Source organism: Crinia signifera, chromosome 11 (genome assembly GCF_055691185.1).
Source record: "Crinia signifera chromosome 11, ASM5569118v1, whole genome shotgun sequence".
In the NCBI taxonomy this organism is placed as follows: Eukaryota; Metazoa; Chordata; class Amphibia; order Anura; family Myobatrachidae; genus Crinia; species Crinia signifera.
In genome coordinates this window covers 87,367,843-87,381,788 of record NC_139227.1, presented here as the reverse complement: position 1 = coordinate 87,381,788, position 13,946 = coordinate 87,367,843, and the positions used below count along the sequence as shown (strand labels likewise).

At 47.1% G+C, this 13,946-nt stretch overlaps 1 protein-coding gene across 1 annotated transcript in view; it reads right to left on the bottom strand.

Annotated features, from left to right (window-relative positions):
* Nucleotides 1-13,946, bottom strand: part of TH (tyrosine hydroxylase) — a 92,236-nt gene that overhangs the window by 45,509 nt on the left and 32,781 nt on the right. The window contains exons 4-7 of the mRNA XM_083165579.1: nucleotides 12,983-13,071; nucleotides 10,388-10,455; nucleotides 8,421-8,471; nucleotides 1,246-1,391 (exon numbers count right to left, since the gene is read on the bottom strand). Coding sequence (XP_083021705.1) covers nucleotides 1,246-1,391; nucleotides 8,421-8,471; nucleotides 10,388-10,455; nucleotides 12,983-13,071 — 354 coding nt within the window. The remainder of the gene's footprint in view (nucleotides 1-1,245; nucleotides 1,392-8,420; nucleotides 8,472-10,387; nucleotides 10,456-12,982; nucleotides 13,072-13,946) is intronic.

Sequence of the window (13,946 nt, the reverse complement as noted above, 5' to 3'; positions counted from 1 at the left end):
AAGAGAGTTCCACAGAGTTGGAGCAGCAAAGTTGAAAGCTCGACCCCCAGATGAATTCAGGGAGATTCTGGGTACTGTTAGTAGTCCTTCTTCAGTGGATCGTAGTAATCGAGTAGGACAGTAAGGGATCAGCAGCTGTTGCAGGTACCTTGGGCCCTGGTCATGTAGGGCCTTGAAAGTGAGTAAGCCAATCTTGAAAACGATTCGCCATTTTACAGGTAGCCAGTGAAGGGCGTAGAGAATGGGAGTTATGTGGCAGGAGCGGGGCTGGTTAGTTAATAGTCTGGCGGCTGCATTTTGTACCAGCTGCAAGCGGTGCAATTCTTTTGCTGGAAGACCCAGGTAGAGAGCATTGCAGTAGTCTAGTCGTGATGATATAAATGCATGTATGACTTTAGGAAGGTCTTCTGAGGGAATTAAATGCTTGATTCTGGCTATGTTTCTCAGATGAAAGAATGAGGATTTGATTGTGGCTGACACCTGATGTTTAAGTGTCAGGCCATTATCCAGGACAACACCAACTCTATTTATTTGTGTTACAAATGAGAGCTGTTCTAATAAACATGTAAGGACTGAAATAATATTTAAGCCCCAAAGGGCTTTCTGAGTGATATTGTGTACACTCCCCATTGTTAACAATGCGCACTGCAGTGCATTGCTAACGCCCCCCTCCCTCGTCCAGCATGACAAGAAAATGACACCACCTGGCAATCTCCCTATCCCCCCTGCCCATACTCCCCAAACCCCCAGCCCTGCACTGTCACTTACGGAGGTGGTAGTGACAGGCAGCAGCAGGACTGTCTGACCATCTCCAGTGGGCTGGGAGCTGCACAGCTGGCATGTGGCCGGGTGTCCGGGTTCAGGATAGTGTGATGTGATGTCAGGGGTCACGCTGCACAGCCGGGCGCCACCACCGTGCTTGTCAGCACAGACAGCATATGAGCCATATTCTAAGGTGCTCAGCGCTGCCTGGCTTTAAAAAGAAAAAAAAAAGTTAATTTTGCTTGGGGGAGCTAATCCCAGAATCCAGGGATTGGAGGCTTCAATCCCCGGGATTCAAATCCCAGGATTGGCCTCCCTAGTGGTACACACCCACATGTCTCTGGTCACACCTACACAGCACTTGTCACAGCTCCTCCCCTTTCTCAGTATAGGCATGTGAACATTTACAGCCCCAGGCCAACGTGGACCTTCATCCGGCCCTGTCTAGTAACTCTATTCTTGTTTCTGCCACTGTAGTGTCACCTTTTAGAAAGCTGGACACATCCTGTAGTTGTGGAATGTTGTTCTCACTGTACCCACAATGGGTCTCCAGCAGGTGGAAGGCATCAAGGTGCTCCTTACAGGCATGGGTAGGGTACAGACTCTTCAGGGTGGAGTAAACTTCCTTCCTGTAAAAAACAATCATCTGTATTTAATGACAGCCAATAATCTACTGTGTTGGAGAATTGTACATGTAGGGGCTGATTTCATTAGCCACAGGTTCCGTTCCTTGGGCTCGAGGGTTAACATTGCATTACACGCATTTCCAAGAATATTTTTTGTAAAACCTGCTCCTGGTTCTCTTGTAATTCCATTAGGAACAGCAAGTTACGGATGCTGTGCATTGATTCTGTAGTGTGCGACCTACTTATGTGATTGTGCAGAAATCATTGTGTATCCCCACAAAAGTGACAAGAAAGCCGGAAAGTGCAGGAGGAGGTTAGTGCCTATAAGCCAATAATTGGATTGGGTTACATGGGGTCAAATGGGTGATTTTGGAACTCTTAAAAATGCAAAAAAAATAAAAAAGGCCAGCCAGCAAGTGTATTTCATCAAATAACGGGTGACATTCTATGGGATGCGGTAAATCGCACTTTTGAAAATTGCAAGATTGGGCCGTTTTTCGCATTTAATGAGATGCGAAAAACAGCCCAAATAGTGCGAATAGGTGCGATTTGATGCGATTTCTTTAGCCCTGAAAATGTGCGATTTGCAGGTCTGAAAATCGCACATTTGCAGGAAATCGCAACTTAAAATAAAAAAAAACCAACGCGGGTTCCCCCGCCAGAGCATAACCAGCCCCGGGCTCATTGAGACGGTGCTGGTGACATAAAATCACGGTCCCCGACAAATAGGGGTAACCTTGATTTAATGAAACCAGCACCAGGCTCCGCTAGGCGGCCAATAGAATCAGTCTGAGGAGAGGCGCGGAAGATGAACATCTCTGCGTCTCTCCAGTCCATTTGCGGGTACCAGCCGGGAGCAGCGCGTCTGGAGCTGAAGATGCCGGGGTCGTCGCCGGGGACCAGGTGAGTAGGATTTCCTTCCTCAGGTACCCCTTAGGATTACTACGGATCCAGGACCCTGGAATCTTCAGCCCAGGAGCCCCGGACTAGCCCCGGAACCAGGACCAAGGCCCCGGAACCGGACTCTTCAGCCCTGGAGCCCCGGACCCCAGATCCAGGGACCGACCAACGGGCTCAAGGTAGGTAAGTATCAGTATGTGTGGGCTGTGGATGTATTAAACGTTTATTTTTCTGGGTGTCAGTGTGTGTTTTATTTAACTATTTCTTGTACTTGTACTGTGGAACTACAAGTGTCAGTGGGCCCTTTAATGCCCCGCATGCTGGGACTTGTGGTTCTCGCATGCTGGGACTTGTGGGGTAGTTTTTATTCTTTTTTTACATTTTTCATCAGCCCGATGCCCACCGTCCAGGGGCATCGGGGACAGCCCCGGACTTTCAGCATGGGCTGGTAAGTCCTGGAGGGGGGGACCCCTTCTTTGGAGGGTCCTCACTTCCCCAGGACCCCTGCCCATGCTGACCAGCCAGGGGGATAATGCTTTGACCGCGGGACCTTATATAATAAGTGTCCCCCGGCTGTGGCATTACCCTGCTGGCTGGTTGGGTCTGGTGCTGGTTCTTGAAATGCGGGGGACCCCTAATCCTTTTGTCCCCCGTATTTTGGCAACCAGCGCCGGACCTTGAGCCTGGTGCTGGTTTCATTAAATCAAGGGGACCCCTATTTGTCGGGGACCGTGATTTTATGTCACCAGCACCGGCTCAATGAGCCCGGGGCTGGTTATGCTCTGGCGGGGGACACTGCGCTGTTTTTTTTTTTTTTAACTGTTTAACCCTTTTTTCCAACAGAACCCTGCACAGATCTCAATGATCTGTGCAGGGTTCTGGCTAATTCGCCCATCAGAACCTGGTCTGATTTTTGGGCGAATTTTAGACACATTTATACAAATCGCATACCATTAAATATGCGATTTGTATACTTTTCAATGTGAAAACATCTGGATGCGATGCGCTGCGAAAAACAGCCATCGCATTTCCAGAATGTCAAATTTGTTGGCCAAAATCGCACTTTTTTCACATTTTCGCAGCTCATTAAATATGCGAAAATGAAAAAACATGCGATTTCGACCGTTTTTGCGAAAAAAAAAACGCAAAAAAAAAAAACGCATCCCATAGAATGTCACCCAACATGTCTACAGTATTATGGATCACATTACAGTGTCTCTATATTGCTCGTAGAAATGTTTGTAAAAATACATGAAATTCTCATCTGCAAGTTCAAAAAACTATTTTCCCTCAACACTCAACATGCCTATCCCATAGTAATACAGATGTGACTATTTTCCTTCATGAAAGGACCTGGATGTGACCCAGGTGGGCCCAGTGCATACAGCGCCTTCCAACTGTTCCGCTTATCACAGGAACGTCCCTTTTTTGGGGGATGTTCCCGCATCCCTCCCTGGGCCGACAGTGTCCCGTGGCATGGGCAATTGGGAGTCCCCCTGTCATCCGTGAATAGACACTATGCACATGCTCACAGTGTCTATTCCTGAAGCCAGAGGGGCTAAGGGCATAGTCAGCAGCTCACAGAGCTGCTGGGCATGCACCCAACAGCGGCAGCAGCGGCGCCAGCGGGGTAAGGCAGGGTTGGGGGAGGGCGGGCTATTGTACAGGGGGTGGGGGCGCTGCAGATATTTCCGTCGGGGGGGGGGGGGTCGCTGTATTTCTAGTTATGCCACTGATAATTAACCTGCCTCACATTATTACACCCATTTATTTAGCTTTTTAGAGAACATAACATGTCCGTTTACCAGTCTTTGTGGATAATTTGGTAAGGATCTCAAAAGCAAAATCTTTCTTGAATGGGCAACATAGGGTTACCACCCGCCTGGGATTACTTCGGACAGTCAGGTAATTAAGCCCGGTGTTTGTAGTCTGGAAGGGTGGCGTTCCCGGACTATTGAATGTCTGGGAACAGGTCCGGCAGCCGTGCCAACACTTACTGACTATCTGCGGCCGCTGACCTTGATGGTGTCGCTGTAGCCATGGTGTCTTGGAGGTACCGCTACTCAGTGTCCTCTATTGCAAGCTGGCAATACCCCATAGAAGCCTATGGGATTCTTAATGCATCAACACTGCCCCCTCACCTGCTGTGCTGCCAGTGACCGCCTCCTCCCGGCTGCACCTCTTTCATGTGCAGAGAGGAGGAGGCGGAGCCTGGCAGTCCCTGCAGCCATCTAAACAGGGGGCTGCCAGGCAGGAGGAGGGGGGAGAGCCGCCGGGGTGCATCGCAAAGAACAGCAAGAGCTGTCCTTTATGATAATAATCGCATATGTTATTGCGATTATTATCAATGTGGTAGCCGGCGATGTGTGGCAGAGAGGGGCTGCGGATGTTACTGCATCCCGCCCTAGATCGCTTTGAATAGCGATACCCGGTGATTATTATCAAGCATGGTGGATAAATCTGGTAATATCACCGGGCAGGGCCAGTGTTCTCACCGAACACTGTCCCTGACAGATCGCTCAGCACACAGCACTGACACAGCGCTGTGTGCTGAGCGATCTTGCTGAGTGATCTATCATAGCTCAGAACTCTCAGCAAATCTCCCCATGTGCAGGCCCCATTACACAGGTCAGGAGAAGATCTACCTATGAATCATTATGTAGCATCCGCGTTGTCATTGCCGGCTACATGCTGTAATGTCAGGCCAATCACCTGGTGCTGACTACCATATTGACGCATGTTGCCTGATTTGTGCCCCGGTGTGATAAAAGGACCACATTAGCATATCAATGGCCTAAACTGCTATTTCCCAGCTATTTATAAGGGGTATAATTTACAGTCATCTATCATCTAGTAGCTAGAGATGGCAGATAGAATGCAAAGAGCCAACCTCATTGATATAGAATAAAATACAGTAACTTTTTATATGTAATCCTGTTCAGATCAATAACTAAAGGAAAAGTGGTTTCTGCTTATATACCATTGGTTCAGTATTGCAGCTGTTTAAATGGAAATGCTGATACCTATAGTATAGTTAGTTAATAATTTTCTAACTTCTCTATCAGCATAGGTGAGCGCACATAGAGTGTTAGGGGTGCACAGGCACCCCCTAATGCTGTGCCCGCCCTTATAAACACCTCCCTGCCGCTAGCAATACCAGCAATACCTTTTACCAAAGACTTTTGCTTTTTAGAACTGTATTCTATTAAAAGAAGCGCTCACCAATCAGTTATGTGTGCCTTGCATTGTTAATTGTACTAGACCATTGTCATATCACTACATACCTGCGTCATCCATATATGTTTTTGAATTTATTTGCATGAACTGTTACAAAGAGTAATAAGAAGATTAAAAACTGGCTGAAATAGGCAGGAGATTATGTTGTGGCTGAGAGACTTTTATTTTGTAGGGAGTGCCAATAGATGATGGTAGACACGCCTGATTGGTGGTGTTAGACGCACCCAATGGGTGTTTTTAGACATGCACAATAGGTGTTGCACCCCCCAATAAAATGTGCTGCGCACGCCCATGCCTATCAGTAGTGGCACCAAGGTTAGTGATGTCTGGTGTGGCCAAGAGATACCAAATGCAAGCATGGTCCGAAAAAGGGGCATGGCACCACGTAAAGCCTGCATGGTTTGCTGGAGCCCTGCTGACATCACTAAAGGGTGCCTGGCTCCACGCAAAGATTGCGCAGCCTTGTTGAGCCCTGCTAACATCACTAAAGGGTGTCTGGCGACAAGCAAACACATACCCAACTTGACAGAGGTTGAGGACCAACTTAATACTTACAAAAAATGGGAACCTTACATCCGGTATTAAACCTCTAGAGATACAGAATAAACTTATGAATGTGCTAGATCTCTGACTTCCTGTCATTTGTTATATATTGAGAACTTGTTCCTTCACAATATTCCAAGGTCTTTTGAGGCATACCAAGCCTGACTATGTAAGTGAGTTATATGTACATGTCTGATGTGTCCTGTTGTGCCTAGGCCTATATATCCATATGAATGCCTATTCAAACAGTGGTGTATGTATCCAACCTTTTCATCACTCATTCTCTATGCCCCCCCCCCCCCTCCTTTTCTCCTAAAGTAGAAATTGATTGTTAATTGACTAATTATTTTATTCACAAATAGTAACATCACTGTAACGCTTTACTCTGTTTATATTGCAAAACCCAATAAATATACTTAAAAAAAGGGGGGTGCCTGGCTCCACGCAAAGACTGCGCAGCCTTGTGGAGCCCTGCTAATATCACTAAAGGGGGCGTGGCTCCACGTAAAGACTGCGCAGCCTTGTGGAGGACTTCTGACATCACTAAAGGGGGCATGACTCCACGTAAAGACTGCGCGGCCTTGTGGAGGCCTGCTGAGATCAATAAAGGGGGCATGGCTCCACAAAAAGATTGCACGGCCTTGTGGAGGCCTGCTGACATCACTAAAGGGGGCGTGGCTCCACGTAAAGACTGTGCGGCCTTGTGGAGGACTTCTGACATCACTAAAAGGGGGCATGGCTCCACGTAAAGACTACGCGGCCTTGTGGAGGCCTGCTGAGATCAATAAAGGGGGCATGGCTCCACAAAAAGACTGTGCGGCCTTGTGGAGGCCTGCTGACATCATTAAAGGGGGCATGTCTTCAGAGAGGATGCCTGGATTACCTCACGCCAGGGGAGTGGAGCTGCTCTTAGAGACTCTTTCAACATAACAACAGGAGCGGCCTGCACCCCTGGTGTGGCGTCACTGTTCCATATGTTTCTTTGGGGTCCATTCATTAGCCCTACAGTTCTAGAAAAGTAAAATTGTATCTTACTTCTGTAGAAATTAATGCCAGTGTCATTAATTATAAAGGTGACACAGGAGATATTTACAAATATCTCCTGATTACAATTCAGTGCTGATCAGGCCCCAGTGCCGATCTAGGGACCAAAATTTAACAAGCTTCGAAAACACTAACATTTTCAGAGGTTGACAGCAGGAACCTCCACATCAGATGACATTTATTACTACATGTTCCTTCCTATGGGTGGGTGGTCCAGGATTATGTAAAGGGTATAGGCTTCTACACAGTATTGCCACCCAAAGGCGATACCCTGGCCGCCAAAAACATGGCAGCTGGGTCTTAATACATTTGAAAATGCGGTAAAACCCCTGAAAATGGTGTGTGTGTGTGTGTGTGTGTGGGGGGGGGGGGGTGTTACCGCATTTTTACCTTAGTACATCCCGCTCTATATATTATCTTCTAGATTCTGATTGGTTGCCATAGCAACGTCCCATGTGAAATAGCGATCCGATCTTAATAAATTTCCCACTGTATGTGTTCCGCTAATATCACATTCAGAGTATATTTCAACACCTGTCAGTAATCTGTTAGATTTTAGATACTTAAATAATTTCTATATTAGTGACATCTAAGACAATTGATGGAGTTTAAACCCTACATCTCCCCAAAATGACTCATAGTCACCCCTACATTGTGCAATTTAGTTCACAGCTCCATAGGGTTGTATATAAGAATACACAAATTGAACATTATAGGAGCATTATAGGAACAAGCCGGACACACCCTAAGTATACTGTCCGGCCAACATCTAATTTTTAAGTGCATCTTTTAATATTGTTTTTTACTATTGCTATTTTTATGATTTTGTGTCGTATACTATGTTGTTAATCATGTGTTCTTTATATTAAATTAACTTAAATTAACTTTTATATGTGGTGCCCAATTGATCAAGTACTTAAGTGTTTTTTCTGAGCGCTCTACCAATATTGTTCTTTTTAACAGGATTTGTGTGCATTGACAGTATATGCAGATATTTTTAAGTTGTTCTTGTTGTTATTTTTACATAGTGGTGGATTTTGCAGTCCACCCTAGGGCTGCCTTACCTTGCAGCCCTAGCCAGCTTCTATGGACTGCAGCCGGTGCAGCCCATAGAAGCCAGGTTTTTACGCATGTGCAGTAGCATTGCACCCGGTGCTTGTCAGTTGCATTTTACAGGTGCCGTGGCAAGGGCACAGGCAGCGGAGTTCAGGCAGCGCAGCAAGTGGCAGCCCCCCTCCTACACTCAGGTAGGAGCCACCGCTGGTTGTGAATGTGTTTTGCACAGAGAAGAATAAATCTTTAACTCACCAGGTTGCAATCTCCTCTGGCAGGTATTCCACTTGTGGAATCGGATCACCACTATAATGAAACATTATATTAATAGTAAACAGTGGAACAGATGAGAGAATACCAAATGCAAACATTTCCACGTAAGTCCTATCAGAAAAGTTGCTTTGATTAATAATCAAGACCATTGTTTTTTTTTCATATACATGTTTCGACTTTTATGCTTATTTTCTTATTTAGGGTAATTTAATATTTCCATCCCTTTGTGTTTTACAGATTAATATGCCTTTAGGTGTTATTAAAAGTGTGTTACACGTTATGCTTGCTCTATTTCTGCCTTGTAATTACATATGCATGTGGAGTAATCATTGCTGACATTTGCTGATCTCCAGAGACCAGGCTGTGATCACTTTAATGTGATTGACAAGTGGTTTTTGTACCATCTAAGTCGGTACTTCTTTACTGTAAAGGGTGCATAAAGATGGGGATGGGAACACCCCCGAACTTATATACTACACTATTAGGAGCTGTTATATGTATATAGCTGCACTGGCTGTCACCATTCTTGTAGTAGTTTGTAATAGTGTATGGGGTAGCCCTGGCAGTGCCGTCTTTCCCATTGGGCACGATGGGCAGTTGCCCGGGGGCCCTAGGACCTAGGGGCCCCCGGCCCAGCCCAATGGGAAAGATGGTGGCCGGGGTCCGGGAATCGATGGAAGCTATCCTGGCGCCGGAGCCGTCCCAGCACCGCCAGCTCGCCCGCTCCATCTCCCCCGCTAGCTCCCACCGCGGCTCGCTGTGTGCGGGAGACGTGATGCTATTTAAAATTCACGTCTCCCTCTGGACCGCCAGCCAATAGGCGCTTGCGGTCCAGCAGCCAATCAACTGGTGGCTGCTGGACCGCGAGCGCCTATTGGCTAGCGCGGTCCAGCGGGATATGTGAATCTTAAATAGCAGGCGCAGCAGCACACACTAGTGCACTGTTACAGCGGGGACTGGGAGCGCCTGGGCAGCGGACAGCTGGGGGGTCCCCACTGTCAGATGTTGCGCGCAGGGGCGATCCGCGGCACTGCTCCCCTCTCGTGACAGCCATCACAGCCGCCGCAGCTAACATCATCATCCCGCCCACCCGGCTCCCAATGTGCTGGTAAGTTGTGGCCATCAGAAGGGGGACCATGCTCGAGCTCCAGTATAACAAACCTAAAAGAGGTCCAGACTCACCACCCTGGTGTTGGATGGTATGGGTATGTTGGGGACAGTGAAAGAGTAGGGTGTGTAATTGGGAGTGGTGTAGAGGAATAGGGAGTGAATGTGGCACAAACAGGGGGACTAGGGTGTATATGTGAGTAAAGCTTTATAGGGGGTCTGTGGGTGGAACAGGGTGTTTGTGGTGGGGATAGAGGGTTATGGGGTGTATGTTGGGGGACAGGGTGTTTGTGGTGGGGATAGAGGGACGTGGCAATGAGGTCTCTCCTCTTATATGGAATCAGTATGGGAATTCTGTAAGGGGCAGTAATATGGGCAATGTTTAAGGGGCACTACGAGGGGAATTATGTGTAAGGGACATTACGCCGGAAGCTGACTGGCTGCCGCACGGAGCCAGAGAGGTGAGGGTTGGGGAGGTGACTGTGGGCTCCTGGGCAAACTAATTTGGGGGGGGGGTCCAGTGAACTAGGTTGCCCAGGGGCCCTTCCTAATGTTAAGACGGCCCTGAGCCCTGGCATAGGCAGCCCATTTTTAAATCTGTAGGGGAAAGGGGGAGAACTGGCACAACTTCATGGAGCTTACAGTTACTTACTGTACAAATACTATTTAATGGGAGCCCTTGGTAATGTGCTGTTTACTCAAAGTTAAATGATTTTCTTAATGTGCCTTATGGTTAGGAACACATGTTTTTCACAGCAGTCTTCTTATATCACAATTTGCTATATATATATATATATATATATATAGTATATATTCAATCCACTTTATTCTGGTCTCCTTACTTCCTGTAGGTAAAGGCTATGTCAGCAATCATCTTCCTCCTTTTGCGATACTCCTGGTCAGAAAAACCCTGTCAAAGATAAGGACAATGATCAATTAAGCGATTGGTAAGCCGTGACAACAACACATGTAACCACAGCAGATTGGCACTATCATCTCAAATCTCCATTTCCAGAGAGATGGTTCACATTGCTCCCTGTAACACACACACACCTTCTCCATAGGCACTTCATATACAGTAGCTGAGACCTAAGCCAATGGCCTGATGGGTCCTACCAGACAGAGGGATCAAGGTTGGTCAAGCAGTACAACCATCAGGCACTCTGGACAGGCACCTATGAGCTGTGACCACACCCCCTTGTCATGCACGTGACAGGGCCAGATGCGGAACTACCATTGGTGCAGGTGTATTGCACTGGGACCACTGAGGTCTAAGGTGCCCACTTCTGCCCAGACATTTTGAGCATTGTCAGATGTATGGTCTAGTGCAGGGAGCAGGGTGGAGCCCACTGCCTGAGGGATCTGTATCTTACTGTAGGGCTGTAGGGCTGAACTTTTCTATGCCAGCTGATGTAAGAGTTCTGCCACCTATCAGCACTTTTGATCACAGATATATCCTGCCTCTAGTTCAGGGGCAGCCAACTCCAGTCCTCGAGAGCTACCAACAGTTAACGTTGTCTCCTCAAAGAGGCCCTTATTCTGGTTGGTGCGGTAATATCCGCGTGCGTTCGTGCCGCCGATGTTTTGTGTCTGCGCATGTGCAGAGGCGTCTCTGCGCATGTGCGAGCGGGGCGTACGGCCAAATCCCGCATGAAATGTGAACACTCCGACCAGGGGGTGGAGAGGTGCGTGAAGGGCTATTTGGGCTCATTACCATATGCATACGCCCCGCGTTTCATGGGCGTTCCCATGCAAACGCTGGGTGTACGTATGGTAATGCGGCCGTGACGCACGTGTAGGGGGCGGACATATGACATCGCCGGATGTTAGCTGCCCGCCCAGATCCCTGCTTTTGCACGGAAAAATGTCCGTGTGGTCTGAGGTTGCGGGAGCTGGTGGACCACTCGGTCCTGCATTCGATGGTCTGCGACCATCGAATGATGGGGGAGGTTCCCTGAGATGGAGGAGGCTTATTCCATGAAAAATACACGTGCGGTCCGTTCGGACAGCTTCTTGCCGCGTACGGACGGAGTTGGCGATCCGTATGGAAGGCAGGGTTTCGCACGCACGGTCCTGGCCGCATATTCGGATCCGGCCGCACCGATCAGAATAAGGGCCAGAATCACAAGTGAAGTATTTAGCTCCACCTGTGGATCTTTTAAAATGTGTTAGTAAGTAATGAGTGCACCTGTGTACATGTGAGGTGAGCTGGAAAATGTGAACTGTTGGTAGCTCTCAAGGACTGGAGTTGGCTACCCCTGCTCTAGTTAATAAGACCACTGTACATGTTTCCCATTCACTGCTGTCTGTGAATTAAAGGCAGCTCACACTTGGAGGGCACAAAGAGCAGGGGCCCTTGTCAAAGAGACTCAGTAGATACCATTGTGTTTCTGCCCCTATCAAGCTACATGCCTCCTGTTCTCTGCACCATGCAGGACATTATGCTTGTACCCCTGCCACCCACTGTCTCTCCCTGTTATCCTCTCTCTCTACCACCCTCTGCCTCCCTTCCGGCCACTGTCACCCTCTTGCCTTTTGTTGCTACTGTCTTCCCCTGCAATGAACTGTCATCCTCTGCCTCTCCCTGTTACCCAGTGCCCTCCCTGCTCCCCTGCCTTTTGCTGTCAACCCTTGTCTCCCACTGCCTTATTACGTCACCCTCTACCTCTCCCTGTCACCCACTGCTGTTTGGTATAATGTGAACTCGGGATGGAGTGGAGAAGGAGGACCCAAATTTTATTTTTGCAGCTGGGCCAACCACTCAGTCCCGCCTCTGGCCAAGGTTGATATTAAGCCCCAGTTCATCCCTGGTGTGACCTCTTTCTTCTCCCCAGTGCCTCATCTCCTACTTAGCTCTCAACCAGCTCTGACTCCTCACTCACCGACAGTCTGTCATGGTATGCAGTGAGCAAGGAGGTGGAGCCGGACCGAAGGAGGAGATGAGACACTGGGGAGCAGAGGGAGGATGTGGCGTCTAAAATTTGTAGGTGTGTGTTTACCCATGGATCCGCCACTGTAGGGGCTCCAAAGCAATAAGTACACAATTTGATTGTAAGGATACAAAGAAGGTTTAAAAGATGATAATAATCGGTTGAGGGAACTGTGCATGTTATATGCATTGTCTTGACAAGCTGGGCTTACAGTGGTCCTGGAGAGGTGGGGGAACTCATTTCCCTGTACCGCCTAATTAGCGTCTCTTCTCTACCTCCATTAGGGCCAATGGTAATGTCCCCGTCCCCCGTCCCCCCCCCTCTGTTTGTATTTACTGTGCAGGGTCAAGGTGGAGTTTGAACTAGATTCACCTCATCATTACAGGTGGTGGAGCTCAGTTCCAACCCGTTCCTCCGAACTTTAACCCCTGTTGATAACCCTTGTTCCATACGCACACATACATTCTCTGAAGCTGTTGAGGGAATAGAACAAGATTTATTTCTTACCGGGTGATCTAAATCCAGGTCTGGATCGAACTTTGTTTCCAAATGATGACACTTGTCCAGTTCTGTAATTTTAGTAGGAAACCAGTGAACTGTAAAGGGCGAGAGAGAGAAATATTGTCATAGAGTAGTACCAGGAGCTATATCTGAGGTTTGCATATAAGGGACATATACAGTATACAGGACATATACAGTACACGGAGAATGATATAGGGTCCACTGTAAACCACATTAAAGAAAAGCAGAACTTTTTTTTTTATTATATGTAATTAAATGTAATATTGACTTATTTGGAGATGTATTGTATGTGCTAAAGCATGACAGGAGTGAACGTACCAACCAACCTATTATTACTCAAATTTGGGGGCCTTTTTATTAACAAGTTTTTGCCTTCAAAAATTTGTTGTGTATGATGAATGGTTCTTCAGCAAATCAGATTCCAACTGTCATTTTTCAAACATATGACGGGAGCTGGAACAATATTATTTATTAATTAGGCAATGAGTTTTAAATAGCTAAAACAAATTAATAAATGTGTGAAACATGGCACTTAGGATTAGCTGGTACTTTATCATTCTCTCCACAATTTAGTACACAAGCCCATTATCTCCTTTAAATTTACCTTTATACAAGGTATGATGCATCTCCCGCTTGGAGTTCAACCACTCAGTGTGTCTGTGACTATGGATGCTATGGTTAACTCAATATTTTACCACTCCTAAGATATGTATTCTACTTCACATGTGATGTTGCAATGGGCAACCAATCAGATCCTGTCTACTATCTTCTAGAGGGTGGTAAATAAATAAGAAGTAGCTTCTGATTGGTTGCCCATAGAAACATCACATGTTAAGTAGAATACACATCTTAGTAAATTTCCCCCTAAGGGTGAAATTTTATAGGATGAGAGACTCAGAAACTGAATGATTTGGTATGAAATGTCCAGTTTTTTTTTTAAAGCGGCAAT